We start from the raw sequence: 24,483 nt of genomic DNA, 5'->3' as shown, positions 1-24,483 counted from the left end.
ATACTTTGGCCACCTGATGGGAAGAACTGACTCACTGGAAAAGACACTGATGCTGGGAAAGATTGAAGGCAGGAGGAGAAGGGGACAACAGAGGATGACATGGTTGGATGGCATCACTGACTCAATAGACATGAGTTTGAGTAAACTCTGGGAGTTGGTGATGGACAGGGAAGCCTGGTGTGCTGCAGTCCATGGGGTCACAAAGAGTGGGACACCGCTGAACGACTGAACTGGACAGAGATCTCTTCAAGAAAATTAGAGATACCAAAGGAACATTTCACGGAAAGACGGGCACAATAATTGACAGAAATGGTATGGACTTAACAGAGGCAGAACATATTAAGAAGTGGTGGCAAGAATACACAGAACTGTACAGAAAAGATATTAATGACAGAAAAAACATGATAGCATGATCACTTACCTCGAGTCAAACATCCTGGAGTACGAAGTCAAGTGTGCCTTAGGAAGCATTACTACCAACAAAGCTAGTGGGCATGATGGAATTCCAGTTGAGCTATTTTAAATCGTAAAAAATGATGCTGTTAAAGTACTCCACACAAAATGCCAGCAAATTTGGAAAACTAAGCAGCGACCACAGGACTGGAAAAGGTCAGTTTTCATTCCAATCCCAAAGAATGGCAATGTCAAAGAATGTTCCAAGTACCACACAATTGCACTCATTTCACATGCTAGCAAGGTAATGCTCAAAATCCTTCAAGCTAGGCTCCAACAGTACGGGAATAGAGAAACTCCAGATGTATAAGCTGGATTTAGAAAAGGCAGAGGAATCATAGATCAAATTGCCAACATTCCTTGGGTCGTAGGAAAAGGAAGGTAATTCCAGAAGAACATCAATTTCTGCTTCATTAACTATGCTAAACCCTTTCACTGTGTGGATCACAATAAAATGTGGGAATTTCTTTAAGAGATGGGAATACTAGACCACCTACCTGCCTCCCAAGAAACCTGTATGCCGGTCAAGAAGGAACAGTTAGAACTGTACATAGAATAATGGACTGGTTCCAAATGAGAAAAGGAATATGTCAAGGCTGTATATTGTCACCCTGCTTATCAGCTTTCATACAGAGTACGTCATGTGGAATCCTGGGTTGGGTGAAGCTCAATCTGGAATCAAGATTGCTGGGAGAACTATCAATAACCTCCGATGTGCAAATGACAACACCCTAATGGCTGAAAACAAAGAGGAACTAAAAAGCCTCTTGATGAAGGTGAAAGAGGAGAGTTAAAAAGCTGAGTTAAAAGTCAACGTTCAACAAACTAAGATCATGGCGTCCAGTCCCATCAGTTCATGGCAAATAGATGGGGAAACAATGGAAACAGTGACTCACTTTTTTTTCTTGGGCTCCCAAATCACAGTAGGTGGTAACTGTAGCCATGAAATTAAAAGACCCTTGTTCCTTGGAAAAAAAATATTATAACAAACCTAGATAGCCTAGTAACAAGGAGAGACATTACTTTTCTGACAAAGGTCCATGTAGTGAAAGCTATGGTTTTTTTACTAGTCTTATATGGATATGAGAGTTGGACCATATCATGAAGTCTGAGTGCCACAGAATTAATAGTTTCAAACTGTGGTGCTGGAGAAAACTCCTGAGATTCCCTTGGATAGGAAGGAGATCAAACCAGTCAATCCTATAGGAAATCAACCCTGAACATTCATTGGATTGACTGATGGTGAAGCCGAAGCTTTAATCCTTTGGCCACATGATGTGAAGAGTTGACTCACTGGAAAAGACCCTGATGCTGGGAAAGATTGAGGGCAAGAGGAGAAGGGGACAAGAGAGGATGAGATTGTTGGATGGCATCACTGTCTCAATGGACATGAGTTTGAGCAAGCTCCTGGAGATGGTGAAGGACAGGGAAGCCTGGTGTGCTGCAGTCCATGGGGTCACAAAGAGTCGGAAATGAGTAAGTGATGAACAACAATAACTTCTCTTTCAGTTATTCATTCATCAGACATGAAGTCAGATACCTCTTCAGTTTCAAGGGTGAATAAGGCTTAGTTTCTTCCCTGGAGAAGTCAAAGCCCATCAGGGAGGTAAATACACAAGTCATTACTGGAGGGAGTGGTAGGTACCATAATGTAGACTTTCCTGGGGTTGCAGGGAGCCCCAGGGAAAAAGGCATCTGAATTTTGGGATGGAGAGAGAGTTTAGGGATGCCCTGAGATCATCTGCATTGTTGACAAGATCAACATTTTCCCTCCAGTGTGCCTGTCTGCTTCTCCCTGGATGTCCCTGAACCCAGCCTTGTGCTGCCCCAGAACAGCATCATCTGGGGAAGATGCTTCAATTTCTGCTTCAGCAGGCTTAAAACTCACTGAGATCATTTCTACTTAGGTTCCTGTCTCTTCCTTCAGAGCAGATTATTTCTAAATTATGTGCTTATGGTTTTGCTTTTATACAGTTCTGAGAAGATTTTGTCTTTTTCTTTTAAGGTAACGGCACTCTTGCACATCCTGTGGATTGGGCCACTTATGGCTATCACAGTGATCATCCTGATCTGGATGGAAATAGGAATATCATCTCTTGCCGGGATGGCACTCCTCATTATTTTTATGCTTTTGCAAATCTTCTCTGGGAAGTTGTTTTTATCACTCCGGTAAGAGAAACACTGGTTTAAAAAAATAGATGCTATGTACTTGGTGAATCCACAGTCTATTCTAAGCTTTTATTAAAACAAAACAAAAACAGCCTTCTTTGATCTCTTTTTTTAAATGTGTTGTAGACCCTTCAGGCTTAGCTAGTGGAGGCTCCATCCTTAAACCAAAGACTGATCTTGAAGCGGGAAAGGTAAAGCCATTTCCTGGCTCTTCCTGGAATTGTACTTGAATAAGTATAGTGTCTGTAAGCAGAATTTACCTAAGTCCAGGTTATTTAAACATTATTAAATAGTAATCATCCTATAGGCCCAATTCAAGCTGCATATATTTTTGCTATGCTTGTATTAGGATCATTTTGATGAAAGTGAAAGAGAGCGAAAATTTTGGCTTAAAGCTCAACATTCAGAAAACAAAGATCATGGCATCTGGTCCCATCACTTCATGGGAAATAGATGGGGAAACAGTGGAAACAGTGTCAGACTTTATTTTTTTGGGCTCCAAAATCACTGCAGATGGTGACTGCAGCCATGAAATTAAAAGACGCTTACTCCTTGGAAGAAAAGTTATGACCAACCTAGATAGCATATTCAAAAGCAGAGACATTACTTTGCCAGCTAAGGTCCGTCTAGTAAAGGCTATGGTTTTTCCTGTGGTCATGTATGGAGGTGAGAGTTGGACTGTGAAGAAGGCTGAGTGCCAAAGAATTGATGCTTTTGAACTGTGGTGTTGGAGAAGACTCTTGAGAGTCCCTTGGACTGCAAGGAGATCCAACCAGTCCATTCTGAAGGAGATCAGTCCTGGGATTTCTTTGGAAGGAATGATGCTGAAGCTGAAACTTCAGTACTTTGGCCACCTCATGAAAAGAGTTGACTCATTGGAAAAGACTCTGATGCTGGGAGGGATTGGGGGCAGGAGGAGAAAGGGACGACCGAGGATGAGATGGCTGGATGGCATCATTGACTCGATGGACATGAGCCTGAGTGAACTCTGGGAGTTGGTGATGAACAGGGAGGCCTGGAGTGCTGTGATTCATGGGGTTGCAAAGAGTTGGACACGACTGAGCGACTGAACTGAACTGAACTGAAGTTCATGTCTTGTTTTTAATTCACTGTTCGCATTAAGTTATCAGAACTCCAAGGGCATAAAGACATAAATTTATAAAGCTCCACAGTACCAGCAGCTTATGTGATAAGAGTGTCTAGTGATGCAGGGTCTAATGGTGATGAGTTAGACTTGAAGGATATATCAGGGGATTGGAGGTGTGTTGTTCAGATTGTCAGGTGTTGGGGATGTTGTACTGTTTGAAGCACATTGGGCTTTTTTCCTTTCTCTTTTTTGGTGACTTTATGAATGTTATTTTCCTCTACTTGGAATTTCATTTCTTATGTTTACCACAGTAAGATGTTCCTTATCCTTTGAGGCCCTGTTTGAGTGCAACCAGATCTCTGAAGCTTTGCTTGTTCTCCTTTCCCAGTGGAATTCACAGCCCCATCTTTTCTACTAACCAACACTTTAATCCTATTTTATTATAGCATATTGTCTTTCTGTTAGATTCGGGTGTCTTCTGCCTTCCCTACCTGACCACAACCTCCTTGGGCAGGTGGTTCATACCTGACTTCAGGTCTTCCTTAGCCAATACTGCAAGTTTCCCTAGTTATTTGTTGAATTGGGCTGAATGGTTGATTTCCTAATTGAAGTCTTCCTCTATTTGTACTTTGAGTAGGACCTGCCTGTGTTGTCAGTCTAGGATAGTGGTAGGAAATCATTTGATCTCTGGTCTCTGACTGTGCCACTGCTGCTGTCGGTAAGGAAATCTTTGCTGTGATCACTAAGGCTCATCTCTTACGTTTGTTCCCTTAGGAGTAAGATCGCAGCCTTCACAGACACCAGGCTCAGGGCCATGAATGAAGTTATAACTGGCATCAGAACAATAAAAATGTATGCTTGGGAAAAGTCATTTGCAGAGCTTATTACCAGATTGAGAAGGTAACTTTCAGTATATGTCAAACCACAGTTCGTACCTTTTTGTTTCCTGTTTTTACATATTAATACCCCAAATCCCAAGGAAGAAATGATCCTAACATGTTAGTACTTGAGTTGATAACGTTTAAGCTAAAACTACAATTATATTAATATAGAACAAATGGGAAGATTGTAGAGCTTGGGTGTATTCGTATTGGGCCAAACTTTATGAATCAGTACTTTTTATTCCAAACAGAGCCATGAAAATACCATTCCTTTTGAATTTGCTTAAGGTTTATAGAAATTTTTTCCATCTTTCACTTAAATATCTGATGAGTGTTTATACTCCAGCACAAGGTATTCATAATTCTCTGGCTGCACCCTGTTACCTTTTACCTTTGCACCTTTGTGAGGGCCCCTCCAGCTGCTGGGAATACACTCTCTCATCTTCCTTCTTTTCTGGCTTGCACCAGCCCTGACTGACTCCTGCTCATCTTCTTAGGGTCCCTGTATGTGTGAATTGCCCTGACTTTACTGCTCTGGGTTACACATCTCTGCTCTGTGCTCCTATGAGGGCCATGCTGGCTGCCTCTGTCTAATGTCTTGGTGGACATGTGAAATCTTAGTTCCCTGACTGGGGATCAAGTCCATGGCTGCTGCATTATAAGCATGGAGTCTTAACAACTGGGCCACCCATCTTCTTTTCTAAGTTCATGAACTCCTGGAAGGGACAAGTTCTCTCTTTCTGTCATCCTCAAGGTACCCTGCACAGGACCTGTGATTACAAATGCTTGTTGAATGAATGTTCAAACTCAAGTGTTATTGACTCAAAATGTTTAAAAGTGTGACATTAAGCCTCCATTTAGTTGGGAGAGTGAAGTGCTGATGAAGTGTGTGGTCCCTGGGTCAGGGAAGAGCCCCAAGTGTGGACTATATAGTGTCTCCATGATGTGAGGGATAGTTCCTCTTAATCTGTGTCCATTCTCTAGAACGGGGCCACTCACACAGGGCACTTGAATTCATAGCTTGGATGTTGATGCTTCTTTTAAAATCTATTCCCTTCTCTCTTTTACAGGAAGGAAATTTCCAAGATTCTGAGAAGTTCCTACCTTGATGGAATGAATTTGATATTCTTTGACATTTCAAGCAAAGTCATCCTTTTTGTCACCTTTACCACCTATGTGCTTCTTGGCAACATGATCACAGTTAGCCAAGTGTTTTTGGCCATAACACTGTACCAAGCTGTGAAGTTTACAGGCATCCTCCTCTTCCCCATGGCCATCGAGAGCGTAGCAGAAACAATTGCCAGTATCCAAAGAATCAAGGTTTGGTGACAGATAACTTTTTATAGTTTTAGGTAGATTTTAGGTAAAATGATTCCTTTTATTTGGTGTCACTGTGTGCCAGTTAGGTGAGATTTAATGCTTTCGGGCATAGCTGGTAGCTGTTCCAAAATGTCACACATACTCCCCTCTCTTCTTTGGTAGAATATACTACAAATAATATAAGATCATTGCTCATTTATGAGCAGCAGTAGCAGTGGCACAGGATTCTTGATGTACAGATAATGGCTGCAGGGCAACTAAAATGTCTAAAAGCAAAAGAAGTAAACAGATTGCATCTCCTGTGTTAACTTTAATGACTAGCAACTGTGTTCAGTCCTGGGGTGAATTGGATTCCTCTCTGAGTCTGGAGGGAAAGAACTTGCTGAGAGGTCCTACTCCTTGGATAGGAAGAGTGGCATCAGATTCACTTAATTCACTCTTTAAAAATGGTTTCTTTCCTCCACAGATGGTTTGCTTGTTGATTTCTGAACATGCCTTTTGGATCTGATTTGTCCTCTTTACCCTTACTCTTTAATCCTATCTCTAGTTGGCTTCTTCCTTTCAAATTTGTGATTTCCACCATACCCACTGTCTCCTTTTTTTCTAACTGTCTCTGTATTGCCAAGGGCAAATAATTTACATCACCAAAATAAGAGCCTGGCATACAGTAGGCTCTAAAGTACTTGCATGTTTATGAGTAGGTCTAAAATGAAGGTAAACTGGCTCTGTGAGCCAGCCTGGGCATGACTTTGAGTGTCTGGGCTTTATAAAATATTTAATTTCTTTTGTCTTTCTCCTCAGTGATGGACAGCCAGTAACAGATCTATAGTGAAGTTAGATAGGTCTGGGTGTGATTTTATTTTATTTTTGGGTCTTATCATGAAAGTTGAATTTTTTAATGATGAAGTTTCTATATACTATAAAAAAAGATTACTCACAAAGCAGATCAGTTATACAGGGTTAGTTCTGATCCCCTGAGGTTTATCATTCTTTCTGCCAGGGGCTTCTAGCAACACTGTTAAGGGATGGTCCATTCAGTTCAACAATTTTTTCCCTTGTAGTTTATGCATCTTGAAAGAAAACACTTAGGAATATCCCTGGACCATAGTCACATTGTCAATGACAGAGTAGTGTGTCCAGATGGAGGCTTTATATATGTGCTGCACTGCTGTGATTTTGTTACAGCGCTGTGATTTTGACACAGCTGCTATCTTTTATTGCTATTGCCAGGGCTCACTGTGTGGTCTGAGTACACCTGGTCTTACAGGTTTTCTCATTTAATCCTGACAGCAATTGAATAAGATAACCATATGTCCCTGCTTTACAATTAAGGAAACAGGTCTCTGTATCAGGTGAAACAACTCACCCATCCTCAAATAGCCTGTAAATGACATTCTAGGATTCTACTCAAAGCCTGGTTTCTTAGCCACTGTTACATTTTTGTCTTCTTAGTACCTTCTGCCAAGTGGAGTAACTCCTTAAGTGTGATTTACAACAACTAGTCTCACTCTGAAGATATGCAAAGGTTCCCTGCTTCCTGAAAAATTAAAAATTTTTAACGGTTAGCTCCACTGGCCATTCTGTTTCCCAGCACTCTGACAAGTGAGGAGGGAGGGCGGTAGTGAGGTTGTCTCTGTGACTGCCACAATCACCCCCATTTTGGGGTCTTGGCTCACTCTGTTGGGCCCCTGGGTCACCTTCTCTTCTCTCATTGATTTAAGCAAATACTGCTGAGCCTCCAGTAGCCCCATGAGCCTCTCCCAGCACTTTTATTCACACTGATCCAGGGCTTCCATTTATGTACACAGACAGTCCAGCGCCACCCAGCATCATGTCAGGTGGGCTGATGTTGACTCCCTGGTAGTGTTCCAAGCCCCATGACAGCTGACTGTGTCTGGTAGACTGTGTATGATTCTTTAGTGTAGTGCCTGGACCATACTGGACATATCATGGGCATCAAATACATACTGGATTGACTGAAACAACAGTTACAGAAAATGGCTGGGAGCCTACAGAGGCCCAGGGTGGCTCAACCTGCACTAGAAGCTGGAGAAATGCAGAGGGAGGGAGCCGACTGGGATTAGCCTTTCTGGAACATTGATCTTTGGTGTGTGTATGTGGTAGTGTGTTTCAACTTAGGGGAGCTGGGTCTTATCAAGAATGGAAATAGATCTGAATATTCCCTTTGTTTTCTGTGTCTGTCTGTGTATCAAACCAGTCCAACTGGACTCAGTGGACCTGCTTTCTAAAGAGAGGAGTTGTGGCTTGCACAGCCTGGTGTTCATGTAGACTCTGCTGGCCTGGCTCTTGGTCTGGGCTCTTTAGTCTTGTAGATAACTAGGAACACTCAGTCTTGATTAACAAAGTTAGCCTGAAAGTCTTGCCAGCCATCATGAAATAAGAGAAGATTAAAACCATCAGACTTCGTGAGAAAATGCATCTGGAGTCCAAAGGTGATCTTGACATAGAATTTCCTCCTGTTTGGAATTGGTCAGTCTTTTTATTTTCATTATATTTATTTATTTTTAATTGGAGGATAATTTCTTTACAATGTTGTATTGATTTATGCTGTACAAGATCGTGAATCAGTCATAATTATACATATATTCCCTCTTAAACCTCCGACTCTTTTCAGTCCTGTGGACTGTAGCCTACCAGGCTCCTCTGTCATGGACCAGGCAAGAATACTGGAGTTGGTTGCCATTTCCTTTTCCAGCAGTTATTCCAAACCCAGGGATCCATCCCAGGTCTCCTGCATTGTAGGCAGATTCTTTACCATCTGAGCTACCAGGGAAGCCCTATTTTCATTTTATTTATTTATTTATTTTTAATTTGAGGATAATTACTTTACAATGTTATGTTGGTTTCTGCCATGCAATGTCATGAATCAGTCATAATTATACATATATATCACCTCCCTCTTAAACTTCCCTCCCCTCCACATCCCACCCCTCTAGGTTGTCACAGAGCACCAGGTTGAGCTCCCTGTGTTACACAGCAACTTCCCTCTAGCTAAGTTGCTCAGTCATGTCCAACTCTTTGCAACCCTCTGGACTGTAGCCCACTAGGCTCCTCTCTCCATGGGATTCTCTAGGCAAGAATACTGGAGTGGGTTGCCATTTCCTACTCCAGAGGATCTTCCCAACCCAGGGATTGAACCCATGTCTCCTGCATCGGCAGGTTGATTCTTTACCACTGAGCCACCTCTGTTTTACACATGATAGTGTATATATGTCAGTGCTATTTTTCTCACTCAACGTATGTCCCACCCTCTCCTTCCCCTGCTGTGTCACAAGTCTGTTTGCTAAATCTGCTTCTCCATTCCTTCCCTGTAAATAGATTCATTAGTATCATTTTTCTAGATTCCACATTATGTATTAATTTATGATATTTGTTTTTCTTTTTCTGACTTACTTTTCTGTATATAACAGGCTGTAGTTTCATTCACCTCCGTACAACTGACTCAAATTCATTCCTTTTTATGGAATTGCCAACGTTTGTTGGATCTTAAAGAAAGCTAGGGGATTCCAGAAAAACATTTATTCCTGCTTCATTGACTATGCTAAAGCCTATGACTGTATGGATCACAACAAACTGGAAAATTCCTAAAGAATTGGGAACACTAGACCATCTTACCTGTCTCCTGAGAAACCTGTATGCAGGTCAAGAAGCAACAGTTAGATCTGGACATGGAACAATGGACTGGTTCAAAATTGAAAAGGAATACAACAAGGCTATATATTGTCACCATATTTATTTAACTTATATGCAGAGTCATCATGAGAAATGCCAGACTGGCATTTGTGAGTCATAAACTGGAATCAGTAATGTTGGGAGAAATATCAGTAACCTCAGATATGCAGATGATACTACTCTAGTGGCACAAAGCAAAGAACTAAAGAGTCTATTAATGAGGGTGAAAAAGGAGAGTGAAAAAGCTGGTTCAAAACTCAGTATTAAAAAACTAAGATCATGGTGAAAGGTTGTTGCTGAACAAAAAGATGCTGGGATTCTTGGCCTCCGGAGGAGAATTCAATCTGGTGCTAGAGACGAGGCTTGATCGCTCAGAGCTTTTGTGTAATGAAGTTTTATTAAAGTATAAAGGAGATAGAGAAAGCTTCTGACATAGGCATCAGAAGGGGGCAGAAAGAGTACCCCACTGCTAGTCTTCAGCTAGATGTTATATAGTCACTAGAAGTCTGTTAATGAAAGAAAGGAATGTTTTGAAACTCAGAATGGCACCAGGCCCCTCATCTGTAAGATGCATTTTTGGATAATCTTGGCACCAGATGATTCATCCTGGGCCATAAAATGATTGACTTGAATCTTGTAGAAGGGCAGATAATCATACAAATAGTTTCATTTACATAGATTAGGGGAACAATATCTGAGTATAACATACTGGTTTGTCAAGTAGCCATTAGGCGGAACAGACATGAAGACAGAGGCTGGGGTAAATGCATAGTACATTAACATAGTTTAAGACAAACATTTCCATAAGAAACATGCTTTGGTTAACGTAAGGTTTGAGAATAGTTAACTTCAGTTGAAACCAGGTATCATTATGGCAACACAGTATTTCAAGAGAAACCTCCTTTTAAATTTATATAGAGAAGGAAAAAAAATATCACTAGTTTGTTTCCTCCTGCCACTTAAGAGAGACTAAAATGTCTGACACTTGCAGCCTATTTCCTCCGTTTGTAGACCCCTGGACTTCCTGCCTGTTACCCTCTCAATGGCATCTTATCCCATCACTTCATGGTAAATAGAAGGGGAAAAGTTCTAAGCAGTGACAGATTTTCTCTTCTTGAGCTCTAAAATCACTGCAGATGGTGACTGCAGCCTTGAAATTGGAAGATGCTTATTTCTTGGAAGGAAAGCTATGACAAACCTAGACAAATATTAAAAAGGAAAGACATCATCTTGCTAATAAGATGTAAGGTCTGTATAGTCAAAGTTATGGTCTTTCTAATAGTCATGTATGGATGTGAGAGCTAGACCATAAAGAAGGCTGAGCACAAAACAATTGATGCTTTCAAACTGTGGTGCTGGAGAAGACTCGTGAAAGTCCCTTGGAAAGCAAGGAGATCAAACCAGTCAATACTAAAGGAAATCAACCCTGGATATTCATAGGAAGGACTGATGTTGAAACTGCAGCTCCAATACTTTGGCCACCTGATATGAAGAGATAACTCAATGGAAAAGACTCATGCTGGGAAAGATTGAGGCCAGGAGATGAAGTGGGCAACAGAGGATGAGATGGTTGGATGACATCACTGATTCAATGGACTTGAACTTGGGCAAACTCTGGGAGATGGTGAAGGACAGGGAGGCCTGATGTGCTGCAGTCCATGGGGTTGCAAGGAGTCAGACATGGCTTAGTGATGGAAAAACAACAACAAATATTCCATTGTGTATATGTACCACAATTTCTTTATCCATTCATCTGTCGATGAATATCTAGATTGCTTCCATGTCCTGGCTGTTGTAAATAGTGCTGCAGTGAACACTGAGGTACATATGTCTTTTTGAATTGTGGTTTTCTCAGGATGAATGTTCAGTTGTGAATTTCTGGGTCATATGGTAGTTTTATTCCTAGATTTTTAAGGACTTCCATACTGTTCTCCACAGTGGCTGTATCGATTTACATTCCCACCAACAGTGCAAGAGGCTTCCCCTTTCTCCACATTCTCTCCAGCATTTATTGTTTGAAGGTTTTTTGATGATGGCCAATCTGAGTGGTATGAGGTGGTACCTCATTTAGTTTTGATTTGCATTTCTCTAATAATGAGTGATGTTGAGCATCATTTCATGTGTTTATTGGCTATCTGTATGTCTTTGGAGAAGTGTCCATTTAGATCTTCTGCCCATTTTCTGATTGGGTTATTTGTTTTTAGATAAGTTTCATGAGCTGCTTATATATTTTGTAGATTAATCCTTTGTCAGTTGTTTCATCTGCAATTATTTTCTCCCATTCTGATGGTTGTTTTTTCATCATGTTTATTGTTTCCTTTGTAAAAGCTTTTAAGTTTAATTATATCCCATTTGTTTATTTTTATTTCCATTACTCTAGGAATTGGGTCAAAGAGAATCTTGCTGTGATTTATGTCAAACAGAGTTCTACCTACTTTTCCTCTAAAAGTTTTATAGTTTCTGGCCTTACATTTAGGTCTTTAATCCATTTCAAGTTTATTTTTGTGTGAGGTGTTAGGAAGTGTTCTGATATCTTTCTTTTACATGTAGCTGTCCAGTTTTTTCATTATCACTGATTGAAGAGGCTGTCTTTTCTCCATTGTATGTTAGTCTTTTTTCTTTTAAGGCCTTTGACTAATTACATGAGACTCACCCACATTATAGAGGTGTCTCGCTGGTCTCTGAACCTAGGGTAGACAAAGTGTGAGCTGGGAAGCTGGATGAAAGTGCGAGGAGCCTTAGGAACTACAGACATGCTTTATTTGCTAAAGGCTGATGGAAAACTCAGCAGTGGCCAGGAAAAGGTCAGTTTTCATTCCAATCCGAAAGAAAGGCAATGCAAAAGAATGCTCAAACTACAGCACAATTGCATTCATCTCACATGCTAGTAAAGTAATGCTCAAAATTCTCCAAGCCAGGCTTCAGCAATACGTGAACTGTGAACTTCCTGATGTTCAAGCTGGTTTTAGAAAAGGCAGAGGAACCAGAGATCAAATTGCCAACATCCGCTGGATCATGGAAAAAGCAAGAGAGTTCCAGAAAAACATCGATTTATGCTTTATTAACTATGCCATAGCCTTTGACTGTGTGGATCACAATAAACTGTAGAAAATTCTGAAAGAGATGGAAATACCAGACCACCTAACCTGTCTCTTGAGAAATCTGTATGCAGGTCAGGAAGCAACAGTTAGAACTGGACATGGAACAACAGACTGGTTCCAAATAGGAAAAGGAGTACGTCAAGGCTGTATATTGTCACCCTGCTTATTTAACTTCTATGCAGAGTACATGATGAGAAACGCTGGACTGGAAGAAACACAAGCTGGAATCAAAATTGCTGGGAGAAATATCAATAACCTTAGATATGCAGATGACACCACCCTTAGGGCAGAAAGTGAAGAGGAACTAAAACGCCTCTTGATGAAAGTGAAAGAGGAAAGCAAGAAAGTTGGCTTAAAGCTCAACATTCAGAAAACGAAGATCATGGCATCTGGTCCCATCATTTCATGGGAAATAGATGGGGAAACAGTGGAAACAGTGTCAGACTTTATATTTTTGGGCTCCAAAATCACTGCAGATGGTGATTGCAGCCATGAAATTAAAGGACACTTACTCCGTTGAAGAAAACTTATGACCAACCTAGATAGCATATTCAAAAGCAGAGACATTACTTTGCTGGCTAAGGTCCACTAGTCAAGGCTATGGTTTTTCCTGTGGTCATGTATGGATGCGAGAGTTGGACTGTGAAGAAGGCTGAGTGCCGAAGAATTGATGCTTTTGAACTGTGGTGTTGAAGAAGACTCTTGAGAGTCCCTTGGACTGCAAGGAGACCCAACCAGTCCATTCTGAAGGAGATCAGCCCTGGGATTTCTTTGGAAGGAATGATGCTGAAGCTGAAACTTCAGTACTTTGGCCACCTCATGAGAAGAGTTGACTCATTGGAAAAGACTCTGATGCTGGGAGGGATTGAGGGCAGGAGGAGAAGGGGATGACAGAGGATGAAATGGCTGGATGGCGTCACTGACTCGATGGACATGAATCTGAGTGAACTCCGGGAGTTGGTGATACACAGGGAGGCCTGGTGTGCTGTGATTCGTGGGGTCGCAAAGAGTCAGACACGACTGAGCGACTGAACTGAACTGACCTGAACTGATGCAGCAGCAATAGGGATTTTCACGTGGGCCCATGTCAAGATCATTTGAAAAGTAAAATTACTTGAGAGGAAAAACCTGTCTTAGTTTACACTAGATGTTTTAGGGGCAAATTTGGAATTTATTCATCTATTCCATCACCAAGATAATTGAATAAATAATTGAAGCCTGGCACAGGCTAGGTGTGTATATATAATGGCTGGTAAGGAAATACAGAGAAGTCTGTCGTCCTTGGATTTTCTTTCATCAAGTGGGGGATTAATAAACCAAATAGTGAAACTCACTGTGGATGTGTGTCTTTGTGTCATTAGTCCTTGGAAGGAGAAGTCTGAGGTGAAATTAGGTACTTTGTTAGAGACGCTGGTTTAATTTTAGAGATGGTACTTCCTGGGAAGACTGGAGAATTTCATGTGTGGGGGTGGGGGAAGGTGGGACGCTGATACTTTGCATTTTCATGGGGATGGTGACTGTGACAAAGGCTTTTAGTGCATAAGAAGGAACCAAATGTGTCTGAGGCTGCAGAGTAGAGAGTACTGGAGGCCTGAGCAGGGAACTGTACAGGAAGCCACAAGTTAAGGTTTTTAGTGTCTCAGAACTCAGCCTGGCTGCAGCATTGGGAGCTGGAAAGGGAGGTGGGGTGGGGACCTAGAACAGAGGCAGGGTGATGAGTGTGTCAGGAGGCTGATGCGGTACATGGTCCAAGGACGAGATGATGTGGTTTGGTTTAGGGTAAAATAGACTTGGCCAGATTTCAGAGCATTCAAGCACAACTCAGGGCATGTCTTGAATTGGGTATGGCAGGAAGGGCAAGGTGAATGCTGGGCTGTTTTGGGTTATGGGGCTGTAAAATACCTGGATTTTTTGAAATATGGAGTTCTAATATGTTGGCAAATTTGGAAACTCAGCAGTAGCCACCGGACTGGAAAAGGTATTTTCATTCCTATCCCAAAGAAGACAATGTCAAAGAACGTTCAAACTACTGCACAATTGCACTCCTCTCACAGGCTAGCAAAGTAATGCTCAAAATTTTCCAAACTAGGCTTCAACAATATGTGAACTGAGAACTTCCAATCGTTCAAGCTGGATTTAGAAAGGGCAGAGGAACCAGAGATCAAATTGCCAACATCCATTAGATTATAGAACAAGCAAGAGAGTTCTAGAAAAACATCTACCTCTGCTTTATTGACTACATTAAAGGCTTTGATTGTGTGGATCACAAAAATACTGTGGAAAATTCTTCAATAGATGGGAATACCAGACCACCTTACCTGCCTCCTGAGAGATCTGTATGCAGGTCAAGAAGCAACAGTTAGAACCAGACATGGAAAAACGGACTGGTTCCAAATACATAAAAGAGTACATCAAGGGTGTATATTGTCACCCTGCTTATTTAACTTAAATGCATAGTGCATCATGAGAAATGCTGGACTGGATGAAGCACAAGCTGGAATCAAGATTGCCGGGAGAAATATCAATAACCTCAGATATGTAGATGACACTACCCTTATGGCAGAAAGCAAAGAAGAACTAAAGAGCCTCTTGATGAAAGTGAAAGAGGAGAGCAAAAAGCTGGCTTAAAACTCAACATTCAGAAAACGAAGATCATGGCATCCGGTCCCATCACTTCATGGGAAATAGACGGGGAAACAGTGGAAACAGTGTCAGACTTTATTTTTGGGGGCTCCAAAATCACTGCAGATGGTGACTGAAGCCATGAAATTAAAAGACACTTGCTCCTTGGAAGAAAAGCTATGACAAACCTCAGTTCAGTCACTCGTCATTTCTGACTGTTTGCGACCCCATGGACTGCACCATGCCAGGACTTCCTGTCTATCACCAACTCCTGGAGTTTTCCCAAACTCATGTCCATTGAGTTGGTGATGCCATACAACCATCTCATCCTCTGTCGTCCCCTTTTCCTACTGCCTTCAACCTTTCCCAGCATTAGGGTTTTTTCTAATGAGTCAGCTCTTTGCATCAGGTGGCCAAAGGTTTGGAGATTCAGCTTCAGCATCACTCCTTCTAATGAACACTCAGGACTAATCTCCTTTAGGATGAACTGGTTGGATCTCCTTGCAGTCCAAGGGACTCTTAAGAGTCTTTTCCAGCAGCACAGTTGAAAAGCATCAATTCTTCAACACTTAGCTTTCTTTATGATCCAACTCTCACATCCATACATGACTACTGGAAAGACCATAATCTTGACTAGATGGACTTTGTTGGCAACGTAATGTCTTTTCTTTTTAATATGCTGTCCAAGTTGGTCATAACTTTCCTTCCAAGGAGTAAGTGTCTTTTAATTTCATGGCTGAAATCACCATCTGCAGTGATTTTGGAAGCCAGAAAAATAGTCAGCCACTGTTTCCATTGTTTCCCCATCTATTTGTCATGAAGTGATGGGACCAGATGCCATGATCTTCGTTTTCTGAATGTTGAGCTTTAAGCCAACTATTTCACCCTCCTCTTTCACTTTCATCAAGAGCCTCTTTAGTTCCTCTTCACTTTCTGCCATAAGGGTGGTGCCATCTGTATATCTGAGGCTATTGATATTTCTCCCGGCAATCTTGATTCCAGCTTGTGCTTCATCCAGACCAGTGTTTCTCATGATGCACTATGCATTTAAGTTAAGTAAGCAGGGTGACAATATACAGCTTTGGCGTACTCCTTTTCCTACTTGGAACCAGTCTGTTGTTCCATGTCCAATTCTGTTGCTTCCTGACCTGCATACAGGTTTCTCAAGAGGCAGGTCAGGTGGTTTGGCATTTCCATCTTTTTCAGAATTTTCCACAGACAGCGTATTAAAAAGCAGAGACAATACTTTGCCGACAAAGATACATATTGTCAAAGCTATGGGTTTTCCAGTAGTCATGTATGGATGTGAGAGTTGGACCATTAAGAAAGCTGAGCACTGAAGAATTGATGCTTTTGAACTATGGTGTTGGAGAAGACTCTTGAGAGTCCCTTGAACTGCAAGGAGATCCAACCAGCCCATTCTGAAGGAGATCAGCCCTGGGATTTCTTTGGAAGGAATGATGCTAAAGCTGAAACTCCAATACTTTGACCACCTGATGCTAAGAGCTGACTAATTAGAAAAGACCCTGATGCTGGGAAAGATTGAAGAGGGGAGGAGAAGGGGAAAACAGAGGATGAGATGGTTGGATGGCATCACTGACTTGATGGATGTGAGTTTGAGCAAGCCGCTGGAGATGGTGAAGTACAGGGAAGCCTGGCGTGCTGCAGTCATTAGGGTCGCAAAGAGTTGGACATGACTGAGTGACTGAACAAAAAGGGGGAGAAGATCAGAAACTTGGTCTCTCTGAGAGGCTTTTGAAATCCCCCAGTGTTTGCTATACGATCCACCCTAATGACCAGCCAAGTCTGATTCAACCTCCTTCCTAGTTTCTAAAAGGAAATAAGAAATGAATATAATTATCTGATCTGATGTTTGTTTTTCTTCCTTCCCATGCCTCTCACTTATATGTGTTAATACCCAATTAAAAGGTGAATTTGGAAACAGGAAAGGAGGAAAAGATCAGCTGAGTTTACTGACTAGGTGGTCAGAACTGGGCAAGGTTTGACCATAGATCACCTGGAATTATTATGAGGTATAGAGTTTAGAACATAGTATGGTGTTGAGCCCTGCTGCTTCCTGCAGCCTCGTACTTGGTAGACTGTATGGTCATTTCTCATAATATCCACTTGTCATGTCTTGGAGCCATAGGAAGAAAATCCACCACCCCTGCCCACCTTGGAGGGGGTTTAGGGGTTTTACTTGTGGACCTGCGTATGGGTTTCATAGCATTGTATCTTCTTGTTTACATATGCTTTTCAATTTCCTTTTTTCCATGTATAGAAAATGAAGATTTATTGATATTATAACCTCATAACCAAGAAGTCCGTCTATTTTTCTTTAAGTGAAGAAAGGGGCCCTGTGGTTTCGGTATTGCATTACTTCAATAGGATTCAAAAGATCTTGTTTTAAGTTCAAAGCACTAAAAATCTTAAATAACTTTTACATCCAGTAAAACGTGTCTCTGAGGTTATATTGTTCACAAAGCTGCTTAAATTTTCCCCTATCAGCCATTGGAAAGTCAGTCTTTTTGGCTGTAGTTCTGACTTTGATACTTTTCTGCAGGACCTGTGCTTGTCCTGCACTTCATGGTGAGATAGACTGGGATGTGGGATGCTTTACTGAACTGCTTATAGGTGGAAAACCATCTCTTTGAGCAACAAAATATAAAGAAACTATAAGAGACTAAAAATAACTGCATGTGCTGGCAGTTGGGATAAATTATGAGTAATAAGATACAAAAGGCCAAAACCAAACTGCCATTTCTGAAGCACTCAGAGCAAAAGCAATGTACTGTATATGATCCCTGCACATAGCATCATCAAAGGGGTGGGCAGACCAACTAAGCTACCTCTTCAGCCCCACCCACTGATCCACCTCAACTTTTGCTCCATTTAAGGAACTAGCTTGCCCCCCACCCTGGTCCCCTGTGAGTGAGCAAGGACACGTGTTAGTTGTTTTCACTCCAAAGTCAGAGTGCACTCTGCTTATTACATGGCAGTCCAATACATCAGAGACAATGTGTTGAGGCAAGAAATACAACTTTATTTGGAAAGGTACCTGATCAAGAAGATGGCAGACTAGTGTCTCAAAATAACCATCTTATTTGGGCCTGAATACCAGTTTCTTTTGTAGAATACAGAGCAGGAAGAGGTGAGGAAGTAAAGTAAAAAGTTCATTAATCTTGCAAATATCTCCTGGAATGGCCAGCCTTGGGTATCTTGCACTTGTCTATAAATAGAAAAGTGGGTATGGGATGTATTAATTTCTTCTTTTTTTGCAGCCATTCTCAGGTGGACAGCTTCAGGATGTTTCCGTGAACAAAGGCATTTTGGTTTAACATTCAGACAGAGAGGCAGGGTTCCTTGAGGGCAGGCCATTATATATGCTTATCAGTTCAGTTCAGTTCATTTCAGTCACTCAGTCGTGTCCAACTCACTGTGACCCTATGAATTGCAGCACGCCAGGCCTCTGTGTCCATCACCAACACCCGGAGTTCACTCAGACTCAAGTCCATTGAGTCAGTGATGCCATCCAGCCATTTCATCCTCTGTTGTCCCCTTCTCCTCCTACCCACAATGCCTCCCATCATCAGAGTCTTTTCCAATGAGTCAACTCTTCGCATGAGGTGGCCAGAGTGCTGGAGTTTCAGCTTTAGCATCATTCCTTCCAAAGAAATCCCAGGGTTGATCTCCTTCAGAATGGACTGGTTGGATCTCCTTGCAGTCCAAGGGACTCTCAAGAGTCTTCTCCAACACCACAGTTCAAAAGCATCAATTCTTTGGCACTCAGCCTTCTTCACAGTCCAACTCTCACATCCATACATGACCACAGGAAAAACCATAGCCTTGGCTAGACGGACCTTAGTCGGCAAAGTAATGTCTCTGCTTTTGAATATGCTATCTAGGTTGGTCATAACTTTTCTTCCAAGGAGTAAGCGTCTTTTAATTTCATGGCTGCAATCACCATCTGCAGTGATTTTGGAGCCCCAAAATATAAAGTCTGACACTGTTTTCACTGTTTCCCCATCTATTTCCCATGAAGTGATGGGACCAGATGCCATGATCTTCGTTTTCTGAATGTTGAGCTTTAAGCCAACTTTTTCACTCTCCCGTTTCATTTTCATCAAGAGGCTTTTTAGTTCCTCTTCACTTTCTGCCATAAGGGTGGTGTCATCTGCATATCTGAGGTTATTGATATTTCTCCCAGCAATCTTGATTCCAGCTTGTGTTTCTTCCAGTCCAGCGTTTCTCATGATGTACTCTGTATGCAAGTCGAATAAGCAGGGTGACAATATACAGCCTTGACGTACTCCTTTTCCCATTTGGAACCAGTCTGTTGTTCCATATACATGTGTTAATATACTGTATTGGTGTTTTTCTTTCTGACTTACTTCACTCTGTGTAATAGGCTCCAGTTTCATTCACCTCAGAACAGATTCAAATGCATTCTTTTTAATTGCTGAATAATATTCCATTGTATATATGTACCACAACTTTCTTATCCATTTGTCTACTGATGGACATCTAGGTTGTTTCCATGTCCTAGCTATTGTAAACAGTGCTGTGGTGAACACTGGGGTACATGTGTCTTTTTCAATTCCAACTTGTTTTAGTTCTGTGAAAAATACCGTTGGTAGCTTGAGAAGGATTGCATTGAATCTATAGATCACTTTGGGGAGTATACTCACTTTCACTATATTGATTCTTCTGATCCACAAACATTGTATATTTCTCCATCTATTTGTGTCATCTTTGATTTCTTTCATTAGTGTTTTATAGTTTTCTATATATAGGCCTTAGTTTCTTTAGGTAGATTTATTCCTAAGTATTTTATTCTTTTTGTCGCAATGGTGAATGTAATTTTTGCCTTAATTTCTCTTTCTGTTTTCTCATTGTTAGTGTATAGAAATACAAGGATTTCTCTGTGTTAATTTTATATCCTGCAACTTTACTATATTCATTGATTAGCTCTAGTAACTTTCTGGTGATGTCTTTAGGGTTTTCTATGTAGAGGATCATGTCATTTGCAAGCAGTGAGAGTTTTTCTTCTTTTCCAATCTGGGTTCCCTTTATTTCTTTTTCTTCTCTGATTGTTGTGGCTAAACTTCCAAAAAAATGTTGAATAGTAGTGGTGAGAGTGGGCACCCTTGTCTTGTTCCTGACTTTAGGGCAAATGCCTTCAGTTTTTCTCCATTGAGGATAATGTTTGCTGTGGGTATATCAGGTATGGCTTTTGTTATTTTGTGGTATGTTCCTTCTATGCCAGCTTTCTGGAGGGTTTTTTTTTTTTTTTAAAATCATAAACGGATGTTGAATTTTGTCAAAGGCTTTCTCTGCATCTATTGAGCTAATTATTATTTTTTTAATCTTTCAGTTTGTTAATTTGGTATATCACATTGATTGATTTGTGAATATTGAAGAATCCTTGCATCCCTGGGATAAAGCCCACTTGGTCATGATGTATGATCTTCTTAATACGTTGTTGGATTCTGTTTGCTAGAATTTTGTTGAGGATTTTTGCATCTATGTTCATCAGTGATATTGGTCTGTAGTTTTCTTTTTTTGTGGCATCTTTGTCTGGTTTTGATATTAGGGTGATGGTGGCCTCATAGAACGAGTTTGGAAGTTTACCTTTGTCTTCAATTTTCTGGAAGAGCTTGAGTAGAATAGGTGTTAGCCCTTTTCTAAATTTTTGGTAGAATTCACCTGTGAAGCCATCTGGCCTTGGACTTTTGTTTGCTGCGAGATTTTTGATTATAGTTTCAATTTCTGTGCTTGTGATGGGTCTGTTAAAATTTTCTATTTATTCCTGGTTCAGTTTTGGGAGGTTATACTTTTCTAAAAATTTGTCCATTTCTTCCAAGTTGCCCATTTTATTGGCAGATAGTTGCTGATAATACTCTCTTATGATCCTTTGTATTTCTGTGTTGTCTGTTGTGATTTCTCCATTTTCATTTTTAATTTTGTTGATTTGGTTCTTCTCCTTTTTTTTCTTGATGAGTCTGCCTAATGGTTTGTCTATTTTATTTATCTTCTCAAAGAACCAGCTTTTGGCTTTGTTGATTTTTGCTATAGTCTCCTTTGTTTCTTTTTCATTTATTTCTGCTCTAATTTTTATGATTTCTTCCCTTCTACTAACCCTGGGGTTCTTCATTTTTTCCTTTTCTAGTTACTTTAGGTGTAAAGTTAGTTATCTATTTGATTTTTCTCTTGTTTTTTTGAGATAAGCTTGTATTGCTAAGAACCTTCCCCTTTGCACTGCGTTTACTGAATTCCATAGGTTTTGAGTTGTGGTGTTTTCATTTTCATGTGTTTCTATGCATATTTTGATTTCTTTTTTGATTTCTTCTATGATATGTTGGTTATTCAGAAGCATGTTGTTTAGCCTCCATATATTTGTATTTTTAATATTTTTTTTCCTGTAGTTGACATCTAATCTTACATCATTGTGATCAGAAAAGATGCTTGAAATGATTTCAATTTTAAAAAATTTACCAAGGCTAGACTTATGGCCCAGGATGTGATCTATCCTGGAGAATGTTCCGTGTGCTCTTGAGAAAAAGGTGGAATTCATTGTTTTGGGGTGAAATGTACTATAGATATCAATTAGGTCTAACTGGTCCAATGTATCATTTAAAGTTTGTGTTTCCTTGCTATTTTCTGTTTCTATCCATAGGTGTGAGCGGGGTATTAAAGACTCCCCATATTATTGTGTTACTGTTAATTTCCCCTTTCATCCTAGTTAGCATTTGCCTTACAAATTATGGTGCTCCTGTGTTGGGTGCATGTACTCATAATTGTTATATCTTCTTCTTGGATTGATCCTTTGATCATTATGTAGTATCCTTCTTTGTCTCTTTTCATGGCCTTTATTTCAAAGTCTATTTAATCTGATATAAGTATTGGTACTCCTGCTTTCTTTGGTCTCCATTTGCATGAAATATCTTTTTCCAGCCCTTCACTTTCGATCTGCATGTGTCCCTTGATTTGAGGTGGGGGGTCTTGTTTTTTTATCTATTCAGCCAGTCTTTGTCTTTTGGTTGGGGCATCGACCCATTTACATTTAAGGCAATTATTGATAAGTATGATCCCATTGCCATTTACTTTGTTGTTTTGGGTTTGAGTTTATAAACCTTTTCTGTGTTTCCTATCTAGAGAATATCTTTTAGCATTTGTTGAAGAGCTGGTTTGGTGGTGCTGAATTCTCAGCTTTTGCTTGTCTGTAAAGCTTTTGATTTCCCCTTCATATTTGAATGAATTGCTTGATGGGTATAGTAATCTGGGTTGTAGGTTTTTCTCTTTCATCACTTTAAGTATGTCCTGCTATTCCCTTCTGGCCTGAAGAGTTTCTATTGAAAGATCAGCTGTTATCCTAATGGTGATATTATTTGTTGCTTTTCCCTTGCTGCTTTTAATATTTGCTTTTTGTGTTTGATCTTCCTTAGTTTGATTAATATGTGTCTTGGTGTCTTTATCCTTGGGTTTATCCTTATTGAAACTCTCTGGGTTTCTTGGATTTGGGTGGCTATTTCCTTCCCCATTTTTAGGGAAGTTTTCAACTATTATCTCATCAAGTATTTCTCACAGCCTTTCCTTTTGTCTTCTTCTTCTGGGACTCCTATGGTTTGAATGCTGGGGCATTTAACATTGTCCCAGAGGTCTCTGAATTTGTCCTCATTTCTTGTAATTCTTTTTTGTTTTTCCTCTCTGCTTCATTGATTTTCACCATTCTATCTTCCACCACACCTAGCCTATCTTCTGCCTCATTTATTCTACTGTTGGTTTCCTCCAGAGTGCTTTTGATCTCAGTTGTTGCATTATTCATTATTGATTGAGTCTTCTTTATTTCTTCTAGGTTTTTGTTAAACATTTCTTGAATCTTCTCAATCTTTGTCTCTAGTCTATCTATCTGTAACTCTATTTTGTTTTCAAGGTTTTGGACCATCTTTACTATTATTATTCTGAATTCTTCTCCAGGTATTCTCCCTATCTCCTCCTCTTTTGTTTGGTTTGATGGGCATTTATCATGTTCTTTTACCTGCTGAATATTTATCTTCCTTTTCATTTTGTTTTGATTGCTGTGTTTGAGGCGGCCTTTCTGTAGGCTGGAAGTTTGTGGTTCCTCTTTATTTTGAAGCTAGCTCCCTGTGGGTGGGGTTGGACAAGTGGTTTGTCAAGGTTTCCTGGTTAGGTTCTTGGGACCAGCCCCAAAACAAGCTGACATGAGGGAGCGGTGATGCAGAAGAATAAAGAAAAATAAGACTCAGAAATAAGGTGAGGATTGGGGACTGATGCCGTTCGCAGGCAAAATCCAAGATCCTGATCCTTGCAGGCTTTTTATCGCTAACATCTACTTCCTTGTGTGTACTCTCAAGACATCTGTTTTTTACAATTTCAGATTCAGGATAATGATATACAATCCATAGTCCTCAATGTCAAACCTTCAGTCCTTTCATGATTATGTTTAGCCCTTCAGCTAGTGATGACCTTTCTCAGCAACTCCCTCAAGGCTCTGGTCACGAGAACAGTCACTAATATTTTTCCATCAATCACGTCAGTACTTTGGCATCTTGTTTTCAAGATGCTTTTCCACGATGTACTTTTTACTGCTCCCAGCCCTTCGCCTGGGGGCCATGAGAAAGTCATTCTTATTCTTCAAAGAAGCCCTGTTAATTATAGTACAGGCCTGTGCATAGCATATTCCCTACACACCCCCTTTTTATTTTTAGAAGCTTATTTTTGATGATTATAGTTGATCATAAAAGCCAAAGCGATAGTCACTAATTGCTGTTGCTGTCCATTGGCTTTCTTGGTTCACTGCCAGACTATGTAGAAACAGAAAAAAAGACATATAAATATTAACATAAAACCAGCCATTGATCCTCTGATAGTTGTCAAGTGTTGAACGGGATTTAATTGAGAAATCCCATCTGCTGCTGCTTCCAGCAGATTAGATCCTTGCAAAAGGTGTAGTTTCTGAGAGAAAATTTCCATAATCTCTTGTTGTAAATTATTAATATCCAGAGATATATTGCCTTGATTTAAGAGGTGCTGTTTAACTTTGTCTCAATGAAATGAAGATTCATTATATTTGTGAGGAGTGACACGAAAAGAAGTTATGTTCCAATCACACTTAAGAAAAATCTGTTTTTGCGGA

General features: G+C 40.4%; 1 protein-coding gene across 1 annotated transcript in view; it reads left to right on the top strand.

Annotated features, from left to right (window-relative positions):
- The window catches only part of LOC102177789 (multidrug resistance-associated protein 4-like), a gene marked incomplete at its 3' end in the record, with an annotated part of 234,569 nt that overhangs the window by 6,134 nt on the left and 203,952 nt on the right, over nt 1-24,483 (top strand). Inside the window, exons 3-5 of the mRNA XM_018056287.1 lie at nt 2,459-2,622; nt 4,484-4,609; nt 5,661-5,910. Of these exons, the coding sequence (XP_017911776.1) occupies nt 2,459-2,622; nt 4,484-4,609; nt 5,661-5,910 (540 nt within the window). The remainder of the gene's footprint in view (nt 1-2,458; nt 2,623-4,483; nt 4,610-5,660; nt 5,911-24,483) is intronic.

The sequence above is a fragment of the Capra hircus genome, chromosome 12 (assembly GCF_001704415.2).
Source record: "Capra hircus breed San Clemente chromosome 12, ASM170441v1, whole genome shotgun sequence".
Taxonomy (NCBI): domain Eukaryota; kingdom Metazoa; phylum Chordata; class Mammalia; order Artiodactyla; family Bovidae; genus Capra; species Capra hircus.
Note: the sequence above shows the minus strand (reverse complement) of the source record. Positions and strands in the feature narration are given on the sequence as shown.